This window comes from Panthera leo, chromosome E2, assembly GCF_018350215.1.
Source record: "Panthera leo isolate Ple1 chromosome E2, P.leo_Ple1_pat1.1, whole genome shotgun sequence".
In the NCBI taxonomy this organism is placed as follows: Eukaryota; Metazoa; Chordata; class Mammalia; order Carnivora; family Felidae; genus Panthera; species Panthera leo.
Window position 1 is genome coordinate 44,355,363 of NC_056693.1, and position 23,721 is coordinate 44,379,083.

A 23,721-nucleotide genomic window follows, 5' to 3' on the forward strand; every position below is an offset into this window, starting at 1 on the left:
CTGCAAACCGGGGGGCCTGTGGGCCAGACACGGCCTGCAGCTGTGTTTGCTTTGGTCTGCTGCCAGCATTGAAAAAGCAAGAGAGTTGATGTGGAAATTCAGAGTTCTGGCTTTGGGGACATCGGGCAACTCTGGGCCTGCGTCCCCGTGAGACATCCTGTCAGCCGCAGCTGAGCAGGGGCTGCGCTGTTCAGGAGGAGAACACGCTGTCTGGCGCAGCCATCCCCACATGGACTGCTTCTTTCCCTTGCGTTGCCTGCCCAGCCCCTGTGGCCGTTTGGATTTGTGACTCCTGATCATGAGACGCCCGAGGCTCCAGAGCGGGCAGCCCTAGAAATGCCGTCTGTCGAGGAGGCTGTCGCGTTTTGACCACGCGCATGTGAACATACAGAAGGCCCGGCGTCGCGTTGTTCCAGCCCTCCTCCCCCTCAAGAAGCCGGTATTATTGTTCTATATCTTAGTAAAACCCGAATTGTCCAGAATGGATTACGTGGCCCACCTTAGATCACGTTAGCCTTGCCACTGTGGTGTTCTTTGATTTGGTTAGGAATGGCTGCTGAATTGAGCCAGCTTTTGATGGGTTCCTCGAAGGCTCGGGCCCAAGCGCTCCTCTCCACTTGGGTGCGTTGGCCCTGCCTCGATAACCTGCTGCCTCAGCCACCAATTACTGTTTGTAAGTGCTGGACTAGAAGCCAGCCTAGGACACTGCCTCTGCTTGTGCGGTTTCCTTTTAGCCTTTTGTGTTTTCTTATTCTGCCTCCAGTCACCTTTACTTGAATCAGGAGCTCCTCACTTTATTTTTTTAAATCTTCCTTTCTACTGCTTAAACACCTTGACAAGTCACAGGGGTTAACGGAAACTGGGGCTGCCGTGGCTCATCACAGCACGCCATGCCTCTCCATTCCTGTCTCCACCACCAGTGACTCGGAGCAGGGTGACGAATGTCCTATCCACATTTGGGGCTGAACCGATGCGGTGGCTTCACCATCTATGTTAAACATGGCTAATATGTGCAGAGGAATTTCCTCCCCTAAATGCTAACCATGAAATTCCCTCTTCCCTACTTGGGAATTCTATCCTAAACCTTCTGTCTACCTTGGCTTTCACTTTGGTAGTTGACCTCTAAAACTTTCCTTAGCTCAAGATGCTGATTGCTGGCTGATGTATCTGCCTGAGATGGGAGAGATTTTATTACAAATCCAGATTTGTTGCCTTTGGTCTACAGTATTTAGTTGAACAGATCCTTCCTCTAAGTGGATTTGGTTACAATAGTAAACCTCAAGTTGTCAGCAATATAGACAGTTTCAAGCTTTCTCTAAGGTCCACTCTGAGCTACCGTATACTCTTGGGCCCCCAGGTCAGGAAGCTTCAGTCAAATGTTACAGACCTACATTACAAAGGCATCAGTAAGAACTGTTAACCTCAGAGCACTGTAAGGAGTAAGGAAACATTAGAATATTCTGATGCCTGGGGCACCTGGGTAGCTCAGTTGGTTGAGCTTCCGACTCTGGCTCAGGTCATGATCTCACAGTCTGTGAGTTCAAGCCCCGCGTCAGGCTCTGTGCTGTCAGCTCAGAGCCTGGAGCCCGCTTCAGATTCTGTGTCTCCCTCTCTGACCCTCCCCCGTTCATGCTCTGTCTCTGTCTCAGAAATAAATAAACATGAAAAAAATTTTTAGAATATTCTGATGCCACCCTGCAGGAGGTTATAAACATTGTCCAAGGGAATGGAGGCTCATTGAATTCTAATTTCATAAGGATCCATGTTTTTAGTATGAATAAGAGTTTCCTATAGACTTCCCCAGGGGCTGAGTATCTAACCTTGGAGCAATGCTGGCACCTGTTCCCTTCCAAAGTTTAATGCACAGAGAGCCAGTTCCCTTTTGCTTGGCCTTATAGTATGACCCCCAGATGGCCTGTTTAGGGAAAGCTGTACAGGAGAGTGGGTCTTTCCTGGGTTTGTTTAGCTAACTGCTGTTTAAAACATGTTGTTTTCTGGGGCACCTGCGTGACTCAGCGGGTTAAGTGTTTGACTCTTGGTTTCAGCTCAGGCCATGATCTCATGGTTTGTGAGGTCAAGCCCCATGTTGGGCTCTGCACTGACAGCATGGAGCCTGCTTGGGATTCTCTCTCTCTCCTCCTTTCTCTGCCCCTCCTCCTTCCCCTCTTCACCCAGCTCACACGGTCTCTCAAAATAAATAAATAAACATTAAATAAATAAAACTCGTTTTTTTCTAAATAACTTACTGGACTTACTACATGGGTACTTGGATTTTGAGGGCTCTGTTTGGTAAGGGTACCTGCCTTATAAAACACTCAACATAAAAATGAGGCAAAACCAGTATCTTGAGAAACAAGTTCCTTCACCTCCTGACAAAGCTCTTACAGTGTCTTATGGCTACTCATTGGTCAACGTGATGCTAATTTATTTTTTCAAAACAAGTGTGGTGACCAGGAAGCACATTTTGCTTTCTAACTGTGACAGGAAGAGGCTCATTGCTCCATCTCAACTATCATCCTTCCCCTAGCCATGCTCCATGACCTCCACCCAAAGAGTACCAGCTGCCCAAGAGATCTCAGCAGGAAAATCATCCCCAAATCTGCTAAAGGTAGAAGGCAGAAGGTGGAGATCAAAACTGTGTAAACCTGGTAAAATGTGTGGGGACTCATTTACGTTAATATTGTCATTAAACACTTCCGTGAACTGTGGCCATCCTGTTTCACTTACACACGCACGCTGGTGTCCAAGGCAAAGAAGGATTCCGCAGGTATGATACATAAGCCCTTTGTAAAAAGAACTCTGTGAAGATGGTCAAGCACAGCCTTAACCTGCATTTTTAAGCAAAGCTTTCAGATATTTTGGGACTATGTTATTATCAAATCTTGGCTTTGGGATAGATTATACAGGTCTATGAAATCATGTCTACTAAGAGTGGTTATTTATTTGCCTCACGTTTTACCATACAAAATCATCAGGAAATGTTCTCTCTTTGGAGAAATTTATTTTCTTCTCAAATTGGAGGCAGTATTTTGTCCATGGCCGATTTCAGGGCAAACATTTTGAACATATTTCTCCAGTTTGGTTTGGCAATCCATTGTTTTCTGTCAGAGCCAAGCCAATATCAAGTTGACGTCAAGCAAGCCAGTCCCAGCTCAGAGCCCAGGTATTTGTGTTTTGGTTTCCAGAATCCTCAGGTGCAGCAGGAAAACTAATCATTCACCTCCATCCAGTGGATGTTTGTAAATGTCTTGCTGTCCATTTTGTCGATGAACAGGCAGCCCTGCAAGTGGTCCATCTCATGCTGGATGATACGGGCTGCCCATCCACTCGCCTGCCACACAACCTGCTCCCCTCTGGGGTCCAGCCCTGCAAAGTAATTTACAGCCCGGGTAAGAATACGCCGAACTGCATTGTTTTTAACCTCCCTACTTTTCCCAGACCCTTGGCTGTTCCTGTTCACAAGAGGCAACATGAGAAGGGAATGTAGACAGCAACCCCTATCCTTCCCAGAAAAGATGCCTTAACTTTGCCCATTACCAGGTATTCACTGTGGCTCTAACGCTGACAATTAGGTTGCTGGGCTTACTATGGGGCTGAAATGAGAAATGATCTTCGTAAGGTGCTTCCTTTCTGAACATTCCTCTCATTTCTGAAATACTGTTTGATTTCAATTCCTAAAAGCATTTCAACTCAGTACATTATAAAATAAAGGGATACCATTTACCTTCTGACCTGGACCAAGTGGCTTGCTTAAAAGGAACAATCCTAATCCCAGTAACGAATTCCATTTCACAAAACATCCTGTACTACGACAGACCAGGAATGGCATATCACCCTGGACTGGGCAAAGCTGGGTCCCACTATTTCCACTCGACCATGACAGATGCAACTGAGGCAAAAGTCTGTGTGTGGGACAGCGAACTAGAGGGCACAGAGCAGAGGACCTGGTGTGAGGTACCATCGAATTGGGTCACCTTCTCAGCCCCAATACATTTTCCCAGCGAGCTGGCTCAGCTGCTACACGAGCCTCCTCCCCTATCCCAATTGGTTAGTCTTGAATCAAATCCACTCCCCGGTCCTGCTCTTAGTTCCTGACGGAAGGCTTCATTGAGCCTGCGCTTCTACTTTTAACTGGAGTTTTGACAAAACCGTTTCGCGGGGCCCGAGGTCGCCGCCTCCATGGGCTGGGGGAGGGACGCAACTGTTTATCCAACCGCCCCACGGCCACTGCCCACCCCCTGCACCTGAGATCTGCACGGCCTGGAAGCGGGGCACGCAGGCCAGGAAGCCGGCGACGCTCTCGCAGCCCTCAGGGAAGGTGACCAGGCGGCTGTCCAGCACCCGCAGGCTGGGGTTCACGAACACGCGCAAGGGGAAGGGTTCCATCTGGCGGGCTTCGCGCAGGCGCGGCGCGCAGGCGCGGAAGAGTGCCTCGGGGAACTCCAGGGCCAACACCTGTAGCGGCACCCCGAGCTGCGGAGCACTCAGGCCTACGCAGCGCCGGCGTCGCATCACTTGCACCAGCCGCTGCACCAGCCGCTGCAGCTCGGGCCCCGCCAGCTGCGCGGGCTCCACCGGGGCCGCCACGGCCCGCAGCGCCGGGTCCCCGACCTGACACACGCGCGGGTACGGCGGCTTGGGCGCTCCCCGCACCAGGCGCCGCACGTAGCGCCAGTAAGACCGCTGGCGCGCCGGGCCCTCGAGGCCGTCCGGGGCGGAGGCGGAGCTACAGGCCCGGACGCTGTGGCCCCCCGTCCCCTCTCTCCACGGCGGTGTCGGCCCCAAGCAGTGACGCGACCGCCCCAGCAGCGGCCCCAGCAGCAGTCCGGCCCCCATCCGGCCCCCGGTGCGCCGAGCACAGCTGCCCGGCCGCCGCGGTCCTCCCCGGCCCCCGTAGATGAGCGCTCCGGTCGCGGGGGACGCCGGGAAGCGCAGTTCCCGCGCGCCTTGAGAGCGCCTGCCCGGCCCCCGGCGCGCAGCCGGCCTCCGTGACGTCAGTCAGCTTTATTGTTTAATTCCGTTTTTTACAGTATCACGAACCATTTGCAAGAGTGACCGGGAGGTCCCCCCTTTCACGGGCTGTGATGAATGCCCTCGCAGCCTGTCCTCCGGGGCTGTCCCCAGCTTTCACCAGCCTCCCCCCACCCCCGCGCCGGCGCGAGTTAGGTGTCCGCACCCGGCACCTCGGCCTGCAGCGGCTCGGCCGTGTCAGCCTGCTCCTGCGCACCCTCGGGGAAAGCCGCAGCGACCGGCTCGACGCCTGACTCCTCGGGGGCGACTTCCGGGGCTGGAGCTGGGAGCTCGGGCACCAGCTCCTTTTCGTCTAGACACAGGACCAGCTCTCTCTTCGGCAGGATGAAGGCGAGAGGCTCCTGGACGACGTCGATGTTCACATGCCCAAGGTTGCCGTACTTGGAGAGCTGAGTGGGAGGGATGCCTGAGCCAAAAGGTAGAGAAAGTGAAATAGAAAAAAACGTTCAATAAATTTAAATTTTGATATCACAGGGGGAAAAAACACTTGGGGGGGGGAGTGACAGATACAATTTCCATTCTTCAATACAGTAAAAGTCATGTTTGTGATATGGGACAGGAAGCTTTACTGTAAAGAGAGACTTTGAAAGTAATCTGGAACAGCACAGTGTAGGTGGGTGGAGTTAACAGCCAAGAGAACGTCAGAAGGCACTGGCTTCCTTGTGGAAGGAAAAGGCTGGGGGAAAGTGCCCAACAGCTACTCCGCTGGTGTGGTCATCACCGGCCCACTGCCCCTCGGGAAGCTCTGTCTCCTCCATGCCCCATCCCCAGCACAGAGAGAGTGGGCACAGGCACGTGAAGACAGATTCGGAAAAATCTTTTTAAAACACCTTCTCTGGACATTCATACAATATGTGATTCTTTTCTAATTTCTTCCACTTAGCCAGATAAACACATATTGTAGGATTCCATTTATATGAAATGTCCAGAAAAGGCAAATCTGCAACAGAAAGCAGATTACTGGTTGCCAGGGGCTAAAGGTGGGATTGGGGAATGACTACATTGGGCACGAGGGATCTTTTGGGGGTGATGGAAACGTCCTAAAATTGGATAGTGGTAATGGTTCTACATGTCTGTGTATTTACTAAAAAAACATCGAATTTTACAAATGGGTGAATTATTTAGTATGTGAATTATATCAGTAAAGTACTGTCGTTTTAAAGATCTTTCCCCTCCTTTGTCTTACCTAAGGTCTGTGCTATCTGAGCTGGTGGAAAAAGGACTTGGAGACAGCGATTTAAATATGGAACAAGGTCTTCCACGAACACGGTGCAGAACTGGACGAAGAGCTCTTGCTCCCCACTGCTGAAAGCAGCCTCTTCTGCACGATGGAAGGCCAGGATTATATTAGTTACCTAGGGGACAAGGCATAAAAAAAGTCTTTCCAAACAGTACATTACTGTCTTGTTTAAATTCAGAATTGTGGTCACTCTCCACAATTCTGTCACTTCGTTGATATATTTCTGACTCAACATGTTTCATTACTGGCACAGGTTCCAGTTCCAGTGGAAGAGCATCAAGAGGTTCTTGACTCCTTCAGGAGATGGACCAGAACTATATCGGATTCAGAAAAATGAAGCAAAACTATAAAAGGTTTTTACTGAGTAAGACCTTTGAGGTTCCAGGAAGCTAGACCACTAGATAATTGGAAAGGAAGACAGACTTGGAAAAGAAGTTCCACACACAAATAACAGAGCTACACTTTCTTGTTCAAGTCCTAGCTGTGCCGCTTGCTGGTTTTGTGGCTTCCAAGTGATTAAACACTTCATGCCCTCTGCTCCTCAGTTTCCGTACCTTTCCTTCCTTCCTTTTAGGGTTGTGAGGATCAAGTCTTAATAGGTATAAAGTATGATGAATACTACCTGGCATGGAGTAAGTTCTGTATAAACATTAGGAGATAACTATTACCTGAATTTCACTGACAAAAAAGTTTCATTGCCCATGCTTGCTTCCTCTTACAGGAGGCCATTAACAGTTGTATCGAAGATATGAGAGCAGGCAAGCTCAAGAGAGAGAGAGAGCTGGGCCCACAAAGACTTTAATTTTTTTTTTTTTTTATGTTTATTTACTTTTGAGAGACAAAGAGTGTGAGCAGGGGAGGGGCAGAGAGAGAGGGACACAGAATCCAAAGCAGGCTCCAGGCTCTGTCAGCACAGAGCTTGATACGGGGCTCGAACTCACGAACCTGAGATCATGACCTGAGCTGAGGTCAGATGTTTAACTGACTAAGCCACCCAGGCGCCCCGGCCCAGAAAGATTTTATATAATCATGTCACAGCTGCCATCTGGCTGACAGCAATTATAAGATGCCGTAAGTTTTAAGAAGCACCTCACTATCTTAAGGTTTAAATATGTAAAAAATGTGTAGGATATGACTGGTGCTAGTATTTATTGTGTTCTGTAGAATTCTAAGATGGCTCTTCTGAATCCCACCCCCCCTGGTGTCCATTCCTTTGTGTAATCCCTTCCCCTTGATTGCAGGCAGAATGTGTGTCTTGTTTCTAACCAATATAATATGACAAATGTGAACAATTTTGCAGAGGTAATTAAAGCCCCTATCAGCTGACTGAATTAATCAAGGGATATCCTGGGTGGGCCTGACTTAATCAGACGAATCTTTTAAAAAAGGGTTGAGGACTTCCTTAAGAGACGCTCTTCCACTGGCCTTGAAGAATCAGAAAGCCCCACTGTGAATGGGCTTATGGATTGAGGTGGCCTCTAGGCCTTAGACCTATAATCGCAAAGAACAGAAATCTACCAATATGAATGAGCTTGAAAGGGGATGTCATGCTTCAGATGAGACTGCAGCCTGGCCAACACCTTGACTGCAACCTTGGGAGAGATCCTAAGCAGAGAACCCAGGACTCCCAATCTACAGAGAGTGGGAGATGATACACATATGTTGTTTTAGGCTGCTATGGAGTTTGTTATGCAACAACAGAAAACAAATGGAACATTACTGAATCATTATTACAGGTAAGCCACTTCATGAATTGTTCTAGGTCCCATAAGGGGGAGCTAACCAGAGCTGCTCAATCAGAAAAACCTCTAAAACCCCACTAAACCTAAGTCTGCAACCACCTAACACATGGACTGGTTTATATTTTACAAAAGTCTGGCCACCTATTGCCAAAGAAACCCCCAGTAGAGAGCCAGCAGTATGTGCTCACCTTGGCAAGGGCATTCTCCAGGGCCCCAGTCACATCCTGTGCCAGGGCCACAGGGCAGCAGAGGCGCAGATCATTGAAGGCAACCAGAATACTGTTCAGGAAGCAGGCAAGGGGTGGGAAATCTAAGAGTACCATGGGTGGCTGCAAGGTCCCTGGCTGAGTGACTGGCACAGCAGCAGGCAGGTTACTGCTGCCCAGGATGGCTGGAGCGGAGATGAGGGTGTAGGAATTCATTTCATCCTGGAACTTTTCCACTGCTTCCTGAATTGCTTTCTGGAAAGTGCTGATGGCCACCTGCTGGAAAACAGGAGCCAACTGGCCCCGGAAATCAGCCCCCACCCGGCTGAAGGACAGCCCAAAGTACATGCACTGACCCAGCAGAGAGTCTAGGCGGCCACCTATCCCCCGGTTAAGGTCGGTCTCCAGCACCTGCAGGAATTGCGAGACCCTCTGTAGCACCCAGCCATGGAAGATGGCGCTCTCGTTCACAGTGTGCTCACCCATGGCAGGCGGCAACAATGGGTCCTCATCTGAAAATATGGCACGGTACTGGGTGATGATATCAAACAGATGGACACGGCAAGCCTCAATGGTTTTTGTGATGTGGAAATAGGGATCATCATTCGGGATGGCAGTCAGGATGGAACGGAGCCAAGCATCTCGGGCCTGAAGAAACTTCACCCTCAACTCAGCCTCAGTGAATATATCCATGCGCCGCAGGAAGCCAATGACACGGAGGCAGGCAGGGAGCTGGATATTGGTCCTCAGTTGCTGGATCAGCTGGCTCAACATCAGCTGCATGGACTGGCGCACTTCATTCACAATGCCCTGACAATAAAGGGGGTCAGTCATACCACAATGGGAAAAATACTTTCTGGAACCCATTCCACTACCCCTGAATGTTACAGACTAGAGAGGCAGACCACTGCTTTCCTGATTTACGAAGATTTCCTAAAGCTGATGTGTACAGGGTTACCAACAAAGGTCTGGTTCACTGTGGCCTACAGGCCCTGTGTGGTTCTGCTACACCCACTTCCTAATACTGTCCCCCTGCTCACTGCAATCCAGGCACACTGTTTTTTTTTTCCTATCTTTGTATTTCTTAAATACCCCTAACGTGTTCCCTCCTGAGCCTGCTATACTTATTTTTTCCACTTTGTGGTTTGCGCCTTCCCCACATCTTCCTGTGGCGGGCTCCTTCTCATCATCTGGGTCTCAGCTTAAATATTATTTCTCCAACAGAGCCTTTCCTGACCACTCTACCTAGGGTACCTCATCTAGTCTCCTTCTAACCATTCCCTGGTTTATTTTCTTCATTTACCACTATCTGAAAGGATCATTTATTTACCAACTATCAGCTTTCATTCATGAAAGCCAGGGCCTTGTCTGCCTTGTCTCCTTTCTCCCTAGCACCTAGATTAGTGCCTGGCACATGATTAGTATTTATCACTTGAATGAATGAATGAATGAATGAATGAATGAATATTTTATGTTCAAGCCTGCCTGACTGGCAGAAATTGATGTAAAACTCAGTTTCCCTAAGGTGTCTGCCTAAAGGTTCAGCGATGACCACACAATTACTGATTATAAGAACATCAGCTTGAGTCCTTTTGGGACAGTTTGGCTACCTGGATGACCGGGATGGAGGAGTATTTCCTTTCCAGTCGGCGTACGTAGGCCGCAAGCTCCAGGGCCTCTTCATAGTAGCTGTTCCGGACACAAGTGTCCATGAGCTGGGGGATCTCCAGGATTTCCAGGATTTCTGTGTGCCGGTTTAGGGTCAGGGTGTTCATCCGGCGGTTGGAACTGATCTCTTCAGCCTCTTTCACAAAGTTTCTGGTAAGAGAATTTCGGTCACTCACTGCTCCACACCCACAACTCAGCTACATTTACCAAGTGATTACTACGGACTGGGCACTGAGCTGCATGGTTTATGACTTAATCTTCACACCAAACCTTTGAGGTAAGTACTACTACCCTTGAGGAAACTCTAATCCCAGAGAGGCTAAGCAATTTGTCCCAAATCACACGATTATTTATCATATGTGAACCCAGATCTGCCACTTAAACTGTGACAAGGTACTTAACTTAGGCTCTCTGAACTCTTTCTGCATTAGTAAAATAGTAATAGGACCCACCTCACAAGGAGGTGAGGATTAAATGAGATGTGTGTAACAAACTTAACACAGAACCTTACACACGGTAAATGTTCCTTTAATAGCTACGCTTTTCATAAAAATGCACTAACTAGCTTAGAAGCTACAACCTTAACCTTAAATTCCCTCAGCCCTTTTAATTTTTCTCTTCTGCTGTTGTTCAGCTTTAATTCTTAGCAGTTTTCACTCCTCCGTAATTGCAGTGACCTGCTTTATGAGGTCCCCTACCTATTCTGGAAGGTGGAAGGGTACAGGAGCTATTGTCAAATATCCAAAGACTCAAAAGAAAACCTGAGCTTTTATGGTGAAAAATTGAAAGGCAGAATTAGGGATAATAGACTGAGGATCTAGAGAGGCAAATTACGGCTTAAGGGATTTTTTGATAATTTTTGCCTCCAACTGGAAGGATTTCCTTGTCAGCCTTCTATCCATTAGAAGTTTTGGACGGTCTCAGCTGGTGTGTGTGTGTGTGTGTGAGTGTGTGTGTGTGAGACAGAGAGAGAGAGAGAGAGAGAGAGAGAGAGAGAGAGAGAGAGAGAGAAGACTGTTGCTGACGACCGTAGAGTGTTAACTATGTCAGACCCAATAATAAGCGCTTGGCATGGAATCTCTTTATTTAGTACTCCCAACAGTCCTGTCAGGGAGGGACGTGCTGCTGGTTCCCAGTTCTGACTTCGAAACTTACTAGCTGTGCCCACTGAACAATCACTAAGCTCCCTGTCTCAACTTCCTCATACATAAAATGGGAATAACAGTACCTACCTCGAAAGTTGTTGTGGAATTTAAACGGATTTTTTAAATGCCCAAAGGAGAGCCTGACGCATGGTAAGTGCTATGTAAGCGTTAGCTATTTCTATCATCATAAACGTCAGCTATTACAGTTGCTAAAAGCCCCTCTATAGTGCCGGGCCCGCCGCACCTGCAGCTCTGCTGGAAGCTGGGCAAGCGGTCGAGCAGGCGGCCGAGCGACGCCTCCACGTCGCCAAAGAGGCGGTGGATGCGCTCGGTGCACTCGGCGCCGCGGATGAAGGTCTTATAATTGGCGAAGGCCAAGTCGCGCGTCTGCTGCAGCAGCTGCGCCCGCTCCTCCGCCAAGCGCTCGGGCTCGCGCCTCAGCCGCTCCAGCCCGGAGCCGCTCAACTCCCGGAGGTAGCGGCCCACGTCGGGCCGCTCCCGCCACTGGGCCTCGGGGAAGCGGTCCCGGAACAGCGATGCCAGGAGTCCTTCATCCTCCACCTCCCCGAGAGCCGCCGCAGTGGCGGTCGCTGCGGCCGACGCCGACGCCGTGGCGGTGGTTGACGAAGCAATAGTCTCCGTCGCCGCCATCTTCTGGCAGCAGCGTCACTTCACCTCCCGCCCGGCAAGGGCGCTGGCTCGGAATCTAGCACCGGAAGCAGCGGGGGCACTCTTCCGATCGCTGTGGTTTCGTATCCGTCCGGCTTTCTTTCTCCGACGGTCCTCCACGCTGCGGGGCGCTAGCGTGGGGGAACAAACCGAATGCGGCTAGAGAGGCAGGCTTTGGGGTTGCCAGGGAGCGGCTGGCGGCTGACTTCCGTTTCCGGACGCTGAGGCACGCGGATTCGGTGTTGCAACCCAGCGGGAAAATGCGGCCTTTGACTGAAGAAGAGACCCGCGTAATGTTTGAGAAGATAGCGAAATAGTAAGAGCGCGCCGAGGGGAAGGGGAAATGTGTTTGTGGCAGGGAAGGGCGTGGGTGGAGTGGGGGCGCGGCGCTGGGAGGAGTCTTTTGGGGCGCCGTCTCCAGTGCTCTTTTTGCCTTCAGCATCGGGGAGAACCTTCAGCTGCTGGTCGACAGGCCCGACGGCACCTACTGTTTCAGGCTGCACAACGACCGGGTGTACTACGTGAGGTGAGGCGGTGCCGGGTGGACCAACGTGGACGGGGGGAGGACTGGGTCCCGCCGGCTTCCCGCAGCCGACACCTTCTTTCTCCTTACCCTTCAAGCGAGAAGATCCTGAAGTTGGCCGCCAACATCTCTGGGGACAAGCTGGTGTCTCTGGGGACCTGCTTCGGAAAATTCACGAAGACTCACAAGTTCCGGTTGCACATCACAGCTCTGGATTACCTTGCACCCTATGCCAAGGTTTGTGTGCGTGTGGGGGGGGGGGGGAACAAGAGCGGGGTGGTATTCAGTCGGCAACTGGGGATGAAGGAAGTCAAAGATGAGGGCCACGTCAGAACGCAGATAATTGGGCGGCTTCTCCGCCTCGGAGTCCCCGACAGTGCTTAGGTCACTACCACACGTAGAGATGTTTGTAGGACTTGCTGCTTGGGCACGGTTCGGGCTCTGGCATAGGAATGCTGTGTGGCTGCGTAGTCGTGGTAACGTTCAGCAAAGTAGAAAAGCCAGTAGGTGACTTTGGTGAGGAGCACAGAGAGAGGGATCCAGAAAAAGAGTTCTTAAACTATCCGTGAGAGAGATTGTAGAGTCGAATAAAGAACCTCCTGGGAGTTCTGTTCGGAGAACGAACAATTTGAGATAGCCGTCCAGTCTTTCTCTTTTCCTTAAAATGCTTTCGAGAAATTAATCACATAGCGGCACCTGGGTGGTTCAGTCAGTTAAGCATCCAACTCTTAATATCGGCCCAGGTCATAATCTTGGGGTTGTGAGGTCAGCCCTGAGTTGGGCACTGCGCTGAGGGTGGAGCCTGCTTAAGAGTCTCTCTCTCTGCCCTTCCCCACCTTGTGCCCGTGCTCACCCTCTCTCTGTCTCGAAATAAGTAAACATATATATTTTCTAAAGACAGAATCCTTTTCTTATTAAAAGAAAATTAATCCGTGGACCAAATTAAAACAATAAAGCTTTTTCACAGCAAAATTAAATAAATAAATAAATAAATAAATAAATAAATAATAAAAGAAAATTAATCACATATCCAACAGCTGACTAATCTATGGGATATAATTATTAGCATCTTAATGTCTCTTAGATTTAATGGTGGGGTTTTTTTGTTGTCGTTTTTTTTATAGTATAAAGTCTGGATAAAGCCTGGAGCAGAGCAGTCCTTCCTGTATGGGAACCATGTGTTGAAATCTGGACTGGGTCGAATCACTGAAAATACCTGTCAGTACCAGGGAGTGGTGGTGTACTCCATGGCAGACGTCCCTCTGGTGAGTAGAGATGGTAGCTGTTAGAAAAGTCAAGTATCTTTTTTAATTCAGAAGGCTGCATTTTCCATCTGTGCGCTTCAGAGACTAAATTCTCAGCACCTTTTGAATTTCTCAAAGATAAGAACTGCATTTTTTTCATCTTCGTTATTTCCACCCCTCGATGCATGCTTGTTGAATGACTTGAGTGAATCAGTGTCTCTTCTTTTGAATCCCAGGGTTTTGGGGTGGCAGCAAAGTCTACACAAGACTGCAGGAAAGTAGACCCCATGGCGATTGTGGTATTTCATCAAGCAGACATTGGGGAATATGTGCGGCATGAAGAGACATTGACTTAAAACGAAATCATCGCAAGGACTTGTGGCTGTGTGGAAGGGCCTAGCTTTGTTTCCCGTGTCTGTGTAGGCTCCATCATCATGTTGAATTTTGTCAACACTGACTTCTTCAGGGACTTCTTAGTTTAATATTCTCTCTATTGCGATTGAATGCAGGCTGGATTCTTAAGTGGAAATGGTTCAAAAATGGCATTTCAGATCTTTGTGTTTGTGACTAAATAGAATGCTGTGTTTTATATTTGAATCAGAAGGCTTCTTGTCTTGAGTAACAGGTTCTAAGTCGTTGGAACTGAGGACAAGAATAGCTAGCTTATTGTTATCTGTGATAACGCCGTTTTCAAACTCATGATAAGAACACAAAGGATTTTTTCATTGTTTATATGATGAAAGTTAGATATTGCTATGAGAATGGTAGGCCATGTGTTGGATTTTATGAATGAAATTTGGATAAAATAATAAGAGCAATTTGTCCTGCCAGTTTTCTATACGGTGGGTGTTGTGTGGTATGGAAGAAAATCTTGGATCTAAACCCCAGTTCTGACACCTACCAGCTGTATGGCCTTAGAAGTCATTATACTTTAAGCTTAATTTTCTTCTTCAAAAAAAAACAGCTTTAACCTAAAGATGGTTTTTAGGATTAGAAGTCACGTTTGTAAAGCACTTAAGCACAGTGCCTGGCAAATGATAGGTGTTAAATAAATGGTAAAATTATTTTTATATTGCATATACTGGGTATTTCTATTACTAAGGATAGGGTCTTATGAATACAGCTTGATTATATATCTTCGTTCTTGATCTTTCTTTTTCTGAGATGGTATGATCCCAGGCTAATGGTATTTTCATCACCTTGATTTCTTAAAATGTGATTTCCCATGGGAGCCTTTACTTAACTCGACTAGACAGCACTAATCAGAGACCTTGATATAATTCAGCTCTTCCCATGCTTCCTAAAATTATTTTTGGAATTATTAAAATGTTTTTTTTTTTAATGAAAAAATTCCACTAAGTTTTTTAAACTGCCTGTTTTAAATCTACTGCTTTTCTTTTTTTCCTGCTTATTTTAAATTCCAAAGGTGACATCTCTAAAAATAAAACATTTTTCAACTACAAAAAAGCAGTCTGCCAATTCCTGTTTTTGTATGCAACGCATAAAACTGAGATGTGTATGTTTTTGTCCCATTTTTTTCAACTCTTCTCCCTCCCATGGTTCTCAACCCTCTAGATAAACTTAGAGTTAAGGGACTGCTGTATGATGAACGGTATTTTGATGGTAGCATCACTTAGCGCACACTTTTGTAATAGCCAATATCAATACTTATACATTTTTATTATTTATTGCCATTTTGAGGCAATAGGAAAGGAGAGCAATAGACTAATATGTTCTAACAAGTTGATTTTTTTTCCAATAATTTTACAAAGCTCGTGACTCAGAAGAAAAGGACTAGGGTGCTGTAGTCATTTTGGCTTAGCATCTTGGCTTTTTTGTGTCTGTAACCTTTGGGACATTAAAGAGACGCTTCAAGAAATACAGCTGCAGGATTCCAGAAAGAACAATAACAAAGCTCTGAGCTGTCGACCACCAGTTCACGTAGTTATAGTTTGATTGGAGAAGGAAAAAGTCAGCCATTTTCCTCATGCGGGCAAAGTTGTAATACCGCCACATGTGAAAGATGTTGTTCTGCATCTTCCGTGTACTCTCCTGTGGGACAGAAAATGAAATTAAAAAAGAGTCCTCCCTACCACCCATCTAGTCTCACCCCATTGCTCAGAAGCACTAACCTAAGTTATCTGGAAGCTGAGTAACTTACTTCTATAATTTTATGATACATACAATAAGTTGGTTATTGTAGTTGTTGGTAAACCTGGTTTTGCTCTCTATGAAAACATTGCCTGGACTTTGGTTTAAAAAACAAAATTTTTGTAATGAAAAATTTCAGTTCTAAAACTCTTTCAGAGTATCTCTAGATTTAGACATGTACTCAGTACATCATTGCCCCTCTGGCTGATGTTTTCTGTTTTTTGTAGATGGTAGAAGATGGGGGCTTGCATGCAAACTTTTTTTGGTTTTTGGTTTTTTTTTTTAGTATTTATTTATCTAAGTAATTTCTATACTCAACGTGGGGCTGAAACCCATGAACCTGAAATCAAGAGTTACATTCTGTACTGACTCACCCAGCCAGGTGTCCCTGCAAACTTTTTATTAAAGGACCAGATAGTAAATCGTTTAGGCTTTGTAGGTGATACAGTCTCTGTTGCAGCTACTGAACTCTGCTCTTATTAGCATAAAAGCAGCCATATATAATTGTCAAACAAGCATAGTTGTGTTTCAGTGAAACTTCATTTACAGAAATACGCAGTGGGATTTTGTGCGTTGAAAAATACTATGAAGAAAGTGAAAAGACATCCCACAGAATAGGGAAAATGTTTACAAATCATTTATCTGATAAGGATCCAGAATATATAAAAAACTTAAAACTCAACTCAACCATAAAAAGACAGCCCTATTTTATTTTCTTTCTTTTCTTTTTTTTTTTTTTTTTTTTTGTGATGTGGACTTTTAATTCATACCTCCCCTCTCTCCCAACTGTGGCAGCTGAATAGGGAATGATCCCTCAGAACTCCCTGAGAAGACTAAAAAAGGGGGTTTGCATTCTTCTGGGTAGATAGGGGATGCGGTCAGAGTTGTCTGTAATAAAGCTAGCTACCTTCATCCTCTTCAAAAAGCATCAAGGAGTTCCTGGAATCTGAGTCAAGAATCCCTCCTCCTTGGCCAGACCCTGTGCTCTGGCCTGGGTTTCAGGCCAGCCCGGGAAAGACAGCCCAATTTTAATACGGGAAAATGATTTGAATAGACAGTTCTCCACAGAAGGTATACAGATGGCCAAAAAACATGGAAAGATGCTCAATGTCATTAGTCATTAGGGACACATACCTCAAAACCACAAGATACAACTTCACACCCACTAGAGCAGCTTTAGTAAAAGACACAGTAACCTGTTGGCAGGGATGTGGAAAAATTGAAACCCTCAGATACTGCTGGTGGGAGTGTAAGATGGTTTAGGCACTGGAAAACAGTTACTCATAAAGTTAAACAGAGTTACCATATGACCCACCAGAGTATCCTACTAACTGGTATACAGAAATGAAAACATGTTCACACAAAAACTTCATGCAAATGTTCATACCCGCATTATTCCTAATAGCCAAAAAGTGGATGACCCAAATGTCATCAGCTGATGAGTCGATAAGAAACTGATACATTCATAAAAGAGGATATTCATCCATAAAAGGGAATGAAGTATTAATACCTGCTATAATGTGGATGACTCTTGAAAACATGCTAAGTGAAAGAAGTCAGAAACAAAAGGCCACATAGTATGATTACACTCATGTGAAGTGCACAGAATAGGCAAATTTAAAGAAACAGTTGATTAGTGAGTGATTGCCTGGGACTGGGGAGGGGGGCATGGGGAAGGAGGAGTGAGTAATGGGTATGGAGTTCTTTTGGGGCTGATGAAACTTGTGAAATTAGATGCAGGTAATAGTTGCATGACCTTGGGAATGTACTAAAAACCGCAGAATTGTACATTTTAAAATAGTGAATTCTATCTAAAATTTGAAAAAACGGGCGTCCAGGTGGCTTAGTCGGTTAAGCATCCAACTCTTGGTTTTGGGTCAGGTCATGATCTTAGGGGTTCGTGGGATCAAGCCCTGTGTCAGGCTCTGTGCTGACAACGCAGAACCTGGTTGGGATTTTCTCTCTCTCCCTCTCTAAATAAATAAATAAACTTTAAAAAAAGAAACAGGCACTGGGCCAGATTTGGCCTGTGCACCATATTTTGTCAACTCCTGTTATAAACAAGTGAGGAATTTTAAGAGCTCTAAGTTATAAAAATTGAAGGTTTCAAATCCTCTTGCCTGTTTGGTTTCTCCCCAAATGAGCCCTCAGATGATATTACTAATTTTCAAGGATGTTTCCACAGATGTTTCTCTCACAAAACAGTTACCTCAATTGCATCCAGAGTATCATTCAGTTGTTTTCTTTCATTCTTCTGTTTGTGGTCCATCTCAGGCCCCTCGTAGAAAACTCCAAAATTGAGGTAAACTTGGACAGAACCAAAGTGATTTTGCTGATTTTTTAGACAAAGCTGATAAAAACCTGTAGGAATCCCTAGATCATTACCAAGTCTTGGCCTCCACCCTTTGTTGAACTCCCACCCTCTAGATTTCCCTGGAGATACCTGTTTACCAGTGTTAAATGTGCTACTTAATACCTTCTTTTCACTTAGGAAGTACAAAGATAGAATGTTTAAGGTGGAAGGCCTTACGTGATCTTCCATGGAACTTACTTTACTGAGTATCAGTTATGATACTGTTTTGCCAAATATTAGTAACTGAGTTCTATAAAATAGTAAATTTATAAGAAGTAAATTTATTAAGTAAATTGGTTCTATACTAGATAGGAAACCATGTTTTCTCCTTTGTCACCTGTAGTTCCCACATCTCTTACTGAAGCTCTTCTCAACAAAATGAGTTGAAATTAAGAGCATGCTATTTGCCTTCTTGTACACCATTACTGGGGGATACCGTCTTGAACTTGAAACTAGAGAAAATGATGTCTTGTGAATGAAAGAAGCTATCCTGCTGGATGGAGTAACTTCTGCAAGGTGGTTTGTACGGGAGCTAACGGTTTGGGGTATGAACTAGTGCTGGTTCTCAACTGGGATCCTCCCTTTTGTGTGTGCCTCCCTTTGTGTGTGTGTGTGTGTGTGTGGGAGCAGGGAAGAGCGGGATTAGAAGGGCGTGGCAGTTATTTGATTGTTCTGATGGTTAGAAGGCACTGCTGGTACATGGGGGCCAAAGATGCCAGATACCATATGGTGCTGAAAATCCTGTGCTACACAGTGAAGGATTGTTTTATGCCCCGATTCAGAAACACTTTTTTTTTTTTCTGTACACCTGGCTAGTAGAGAGGGCAATTAAAACTGACCAGTGTTGTCCAGGGTGGGGATAGGCTCAATCTGGCTGTAGGAATTTTCTGATGACTGGGGAAGTGTTTTGTTGTTTGTGGATATTTTCATGGCCATGCATTTCCTTTTGTTCTGAGTCTGCTATTTCATAACTGGCTCAAGTATTCTGGTGACTGGAAAGGAATGTTATCATGTAATAAATTTATTAGTTGGAATTCTGTATTATAAATGGGTCTCTCTTTTGGTCACTTTCCCATAACCTCATCAGTTGGAGATGATGAGATAAAATTGAGCTTCTGGACCCTGGAGTTACAGTAATTAGTCACCTGGAGACCCTGCCCTGAATCTGACAGCAACTGCCTGCTGCTTAATGTCCTCCACTACAGGCAGTCTCCGGGAAAGATTTGATATTGGTGTTGAAGGCTGGTTTTTGATGTTGGAAACTGGGTTCTTCCCCCTACTGTTTGATCATCCCCGTGTGAAAAAGCCAGGGCTAATATATCTCAGGTTATCATTTCAGGGGTGCCTGGGTGGCTCAGTTGGTTGAGCATCCGGATCTTGATTTTGGCTCAGGTCATCATCTTACGGGTTCGGGAGATCAAGGTCCACGTCAGGCTCCACACTGATTGTGTGAAGCCTACTTGGTATATTCTCTCTCTCTCTCTCTCTGTCTCTCTCTCTGTCTCCTTCCCCCACCCCTCCTCCACTAACGTGCTCACTGGCCCTCTCTCAAACTGAAAAAAGTAATTTCAGTACTTCTCATTATTTACCCAATTTCAAAGAAATTTAGGATTATTACAGTAGCTGTGGTGATAAAAACAGACCTGTCTCTTTGATAGAGAAGTTAATCTGGCCCCGAACATCCTGAGAGGAGTCTATGAGGAAACCCTGTGGGGTATGTGCTGTGGCAGCAACATGCCGGTCATGTGACATTCCCAGTGTCCGCTGCACCTGCCAAGACACATTAAAGAGGGAGAAAACCCCTGCTACATCACCAAGAGCTAGCTAAATAGTAAGATTGACATTCATGATCATCAGCACAGTGGTTCTCTGGGAATCTGGATGGAGACAACAGTGGTGTTGGGGAGATAGGAAGGGACAGCAATGCTGAACATTCTGCTGTGTTAGAAACAGTATTGCAGGACAAAGAATTGCCCAAAATGCCAATAGCACTCCAGTTAAGAAGACATGTCTCAGACCATACATCGTGTATCAACTGATGTGTATGTTTTGGCTATGGAGTTCTTGAATGAACTTGCTTGGTTTTGACTTCCCTAGTGTCCTTGATTTAGGCTTATTTGCTGCTTGACAGCAAATAAATAAGGCATTCAGTAGGAACTTGTCCCCAAGCTGTGTCTTGATAAGCCCAGGCTACAGTGAGCTGATTAGTAGCTACTGTTCCAAATTCAGAGATAAGAAAAGGCTCTGATAAGCTAACTTAAAATAAGCTTTGAGTTACAGTGGAATGGAATGAGATCAATAGAGTCTATTACTATGTAAATAAAATTTAGAAAGTTAACAGGTTTCTAAGATAAAGAACAAGGAAATGAACAGCTTCTGACTTTACTATTGAGTTCACCATCCTTGGGCAGTGTGGTGTAAGACCACAGGATGGATAAATGTACTTGGCCTGTGAACAGGCAACTTTTAAACATTTACCTTCCTAAAGAAACAAGACTGGCCAAATGGAGCAATCTTGAGTCAGTGATTCTTTAATTTGCCAGAATTACCCCTAAAAGCAAGAGAATAAATGTTGGCTCCCCTAGCCCCGTAAAGAAGCATCTTTCTTTCAAATCTCAGGGTCTGTTGCCAAAGTTCATGTAGGTTTTCATTTTACTTTGTACCATATCCATATTATTTTAATGTTTTAAAAAGTGGATTCTCTCCCCTCTCATCTCCAAATCTGAGTTAATATACGATTACCTCTCTGGGAAGAGGCAGCTTGTTTGTCCCATGGCTTTGAGCACACCTCCATTGCCCCCATTTTGATTAGTCAATCCATATGTTATAGGGATTGTTCATTCATGGAGGGTTTCCATCTTAACAGGTCCATTTCATTAACAGGTAGGGAATCACAGCATAAGAAAGACAAACAGAATCTTGTATTCGAGTAAAACCTGACCCACTTAACAAAAGGAAACAAACAAAAAAAACAAGTCCCCAGTATGGCTAGAGGAGCCCTTGTACTTACCTCATAACTGAAATAGAAGTATCCAGTCTGGTAGGCAAATTGCCAGAAGCACTCTGTGCCTCCTGGAGGGATCATGATGGCAAAGTCAGATCGATCTGCTCCATGGAAGTGTGGCTGGTCCCCAGAACCACTAAAGGGTTCTGTCTTCAGGCTCCTAGCAGAGGTCACTAGGTTCAGAACTACCAGTCCAGCTCCAGAGAGCAAAGGGAACATGCCGCTTTCTGAAGATTCCTCTGTAGGTGAACTGTTTGCACAAGCCCAGTGAAACCAAGCAGTTTAAGACACCTGCTAGGGTAATCATTAACTCGCAAGTCACACTTAGGCCAGTTTCGGGGCCACACATGGATATTCCATAATAGAAGTGGCGTGATACCTCCATGCTTGGCTCACAGGAAGAGGTTTTGTTTTTACCTCAGAAACTCACTGCAGGGTGCCTGGGTGGCTCAGTCAATTGAGCATCTGACTTCGGCTCAGGTTATGATCTCACTGTTCATGGGGTAGAGCCCTGAGTTGGGCTCTGTGCTGACAGCTCAGAGCCTGGAGCCTGCTTCAGATTCTGTCTCCCTCTCTCTCTCTCTATCTGCTCCTCCCCTGCTTTCACACACTCTCTCTCTCTCCCTCTCCCTCTCTCAAAAATAAGCAAACAGTAAAAAAAACAAAAACAAAAACAAAAATACCTCAGTGGTTTACCAAACCTACTTCATGGGTGCTAGATAGAATCTGCTACTTCAGAAGAGATATTTCTCTCCTTCCTTTGGGCTATGGTTTTTCATACCTGCTTCTTGGGGGTAAACATTTGGTAAGTTTATTTACAACCATCTGAATATACTGACAAGGTTTGGCCGGGGAGATTCTTTCTCTTATTCATATCTAATTGCTAAATGATACCTATTGCCCCAGTAGGACATATGGGGCAGATCTGTTTCAACAGAATTTGTTCCGTCCAGTGCTAGAGGTTAGAGAGCAAAAAGCACAGCATGGGAGTATGTACAAAAATTTTAATGGATAAAGTGAGCGAGAGGCAGTGGTGAAACCCCTCCACTGATAATCCTTGTTCTTTCTCCCACCTGACTGATATATTCATCTAAAACTATACAAAAACCCACTTAAAAGACTATTTCTATTATTCAAACTCTTGATCTTTCTTCTTTTATTTATCACTTCTTCACTCACAGCGGGGAAAAAGGCTCACTGATCCACTGACCTCATGGCTGGCATTGAGCTAAGAGATTTACTTGCTTATTTATTCTCTCAACAGCCCTGCAAGAGAGGTACCATTACCTACTGACTTATAGATGAGGAAATGTTCATTCAGAGATTGAGGTGGCCGGCTCACTGTCCCAGAAGCGCGGCTGGTGCAGCTGGGGCTTTGAGTGAGCCTCACCCTCTTACCTACCAGGAAGTGTTTCTAGACAGTCTTTGAGTGCTGACAGTGTATAATGTTTTTATTTCAGCCATAATCTTAAAAAAAAAACCAAAAAAACAAAAAAGCATTAGCACCTTCTAACCAAGTATTGCTTCAGAATTCAGTGCATTGACTCCAAGTGGTAATATCTTAAGTGTCACAAAGCTAATAGGCAAAGAACAGACTTCGTAATAGTGTTCAGGTCTAGCGAAGGCTACGTGACATCACCGTACCCTTCAGGCACAGTGGTTTGCAGCAGTCTTGCTAAGGTGAAGGTGCGAGAGATTGGGATCACTTCTCAGTGCACGGTGGCACAGGCACCCCCACCCACATCCTGTCACGGCTATAGTCCCAACGCTACCCATGTCATGAGCAGTGACTTAAATTCGGCAAAAGAATCATCAGTTCACAGTACATTTCATAGTTCTATGGAAGCTGTAGGCATAGTTTTGTGTGTGTACCCATTTCAATAATACTATCATAAAAACACCTCTGAAGTTACATTAAAAAGCGTTAATGGACTTATGCATTTCTCAGTTTGAGAAACACTGATAGGGATACTCTGCTTCCCTGAATATATCCCACATCTCTCTTCTACCTAGAGAGCAGAGTCTAATAATGTGAGAGTGGAGGAGAGAAAAGCTTCTGGATCCTAACCCTGTTTAGGGGAACCAGATCAATGGGATTTGGGTCTCACCTTTTCACTGTAGCTTCATTTGGGATTAACTGATAGGAAAACAGGATACTAAATTCCAAAACATGTAAATATATAAAAAAGCTCTATAAAGTTTCTAACTTGTAGGTACAGGATGAATTTTAAAACTGTAGCATTTCTTTACAACTTGCCTTTCACTCAAATGTGAGAAAGGGGGAATTTTGTCCCAAAATATGTTATATGAAGAAATGGACAAATTAAAAGGAAGTTTCCACATCTCTGTTGGACATGGCTTTCAAGGATTAAAACACCCAATACAAGCTGACATCAGCTTCTTAACACAGTCAACATGGTTCAGCAAAGATTGTTCAACATGGTGCTACCTCCATCTGCTCATACGTGCTCTGCTAGAATTAAATAGCTACTTAACATTTGAGAGAAGCAAGACTTTAATGAAGAGTGCTACAAGTTATGGACAATTAGTTCTCATATTTTAAAAAAAGATTACAGAAAACACTTTACTGATTTTTTTTTTCTTTTTTTTTTTTTTTTGCCAAAAAGACAGTCTTTAAGGATGTCCGAGAGAGACAGCAAGCACAACAAGGTACAAAAGGAGAAGGGAATGTTGAGTTTCAGAGCAAGACACTAACACAGCACAATTAGGGAATCAGGCGGAAGC

General features: G+C 45.5%; 3 protein-coding genes across 17 annotated transcripts in view; 1 reads left to right on the forward strand and 2 right to left on the reverse strand.

Moving 5' to 3' along the window:
• Nucleotides 1-2,921: 2,921 nt before the first annotated feature.
• COG8 (component of oligomeric golgi complex 8) lies at nucleotides 2,922-12,397 on the reverse strand. 4 transcript variants are annotated; one of them, XM_042920754.1, is made up of 8 exons: nucleotides 11,277-11,683; nucleotides 9,830-10,037; nucleotides 8,202-9,029; nucleotides 6,218-6,386; nucleotides 5,280-5,437; nucleotides 4,324-4,330; nucleotides 4,024-4,035; nucleotides 2,922-3,366 (listed from the first exon to the last, which is right to left on the reverse strand). In XM_042920754.1, exons 1-8 carry the CDS (start codon nucleotides 11,681-11,683, stop codon nucleotides 3,209-3,211), a joined length of 1,947 nt encoding a protein of 648 aa, XP_042776688.1. In that variant the 3' UTR covers nucleotides 2,922-3,208. The 4 variants fall into 4 exon arrangements, with proteins under 4 accessions (XP_042776688.1, XP_042776687.1, XP_042776686.1 ...); XM_042920752.1 differs by lacking the exons at nucleotides 2,922-3,366; nucleotides 4,024-4,035; nucleotides 4,324-4,330; nucleotides 11,277-11,683 and adding an exon at nucleotides 12,315-12,397 and having other exon boundaries at nucleotides 4,990-5,437; XM_042920751.1 differs by lacking the exons at nucleotides 2,922-3,366; nucleotides 4,024-4,035; nucleotides 4,324-4,330 and having other exon boundaries at nucleotides 4,990-5,437.
• NIP7 (nucleolar pre-rRNA processing protein NIP7) overlaps nucleotides 11,931-23,721 on the forward strand; it is a 92,200-nt gene continuing 80,409 nt past the window's right edge. For 8 of the 12 annotated variants that reach the window (XR_006197458.1, XR_006197457.1, XM_042920765.1 and 5 more), the window contains exons 1-4: nucleotides 11,931-12,017; nucleotides 12,141-12,227; nucleotides 12,323-12,461; nucleotides 13,349-13,489. Coding sequence is in view for 10 of the 12 variants with exons in the window: in XM_042920765.1 (XP_042776699.1) it covers nucleotides 11,962-12,017; nucleotides 12,141-12,227; nucleotides 12,323-12,461; nucleotides 13,349-13,489 (423 nt within the window). In the remaining 2 variants the exon portion in view is untranslated. Of the gene's footprint in view, nucleotides 12,018-12,140; nucleotides 12,228-12,322; nucleotides 12,462-13,348; nucleotides 13,490-13,704; nucleotides 14,066-15,240; nucleotides 15,389-18,315; nucleotides 19,419-23,603; nucleotides 23,706-23,721 lie in introns of those variants that run through there. The other 4 variants (XM_042920763.1, XM_042920769.1, XM_042920770.1 and 1 more) reach the window with 4 other exon arrangements.
• On the reverse strand, nucleotides 15,287-21,195 carry TMED6 (transmembrane p24 trafficking protein 6). The gene is made up of 4 exons (XM_042920756.1): nucleotides 20,983-21,195; nucleotides 19,616-19,742; nucleotides 17,829-17,980; nucleotides 15,287-15,520 (listed from the first exon to the last, which is right to left on the reverse strand). The coding sequence occupies exons 1-4, from the start codon at nucleotides 21,193-21,195 to the stop codon at nucleotides 15,287-15,289; spliced, it is 726 nt and encodes a 241-aa protein (XP_042776690.1).

Excerpts from the sequence above, each read along its gene's own strand:
- TMED6 (XM_042920756.1), bottom strand. The coding sequence starts at position 21,195 with ATGTTCCCTTTGCTCTCTGGAGCTGGACTGGTAGTTCTGAACCTAGTG. Across the intron at positions 19,743-20,982 it reads ACTTCTATTTCAGTTATGAG|GTGCAGCGGACACTGGGAAT; the intron begins GTAAGTACAAGG and ends GTGTCTTGGCAG. Across the intron at positions 15,521-17,828 it reads ATACTCTGGATGCAATTGAG|GAGAGTACACGGAAGATGCA; the intron begins GTAACTGTTTTG and ends TCTGTCCCACAG.
- COG8 (XM_042920754.1), bottom strand. The coding sequence starts at position 11,683 with ATGGCGGCGACGGAGACTATTGCTTCGTCAACCACCGCCACGGCGTCG. Across the intron at positions 10,038-11,276 it reads AGCTTCCAGCAGAGCTGCAG|AAACTTTGTGAAAGAGGCTG; the intron begins GTGCGGCGGGCC and ends TTCTCTTACCAG. Across the intron at positions 9,030-9,829 it reads CCTCCATCCCGGTCATCCAG|GGCATTGTGAATGAAGTGCG; the intron begins GTAGCCAAACTG and ends CTTTATTGTCAG.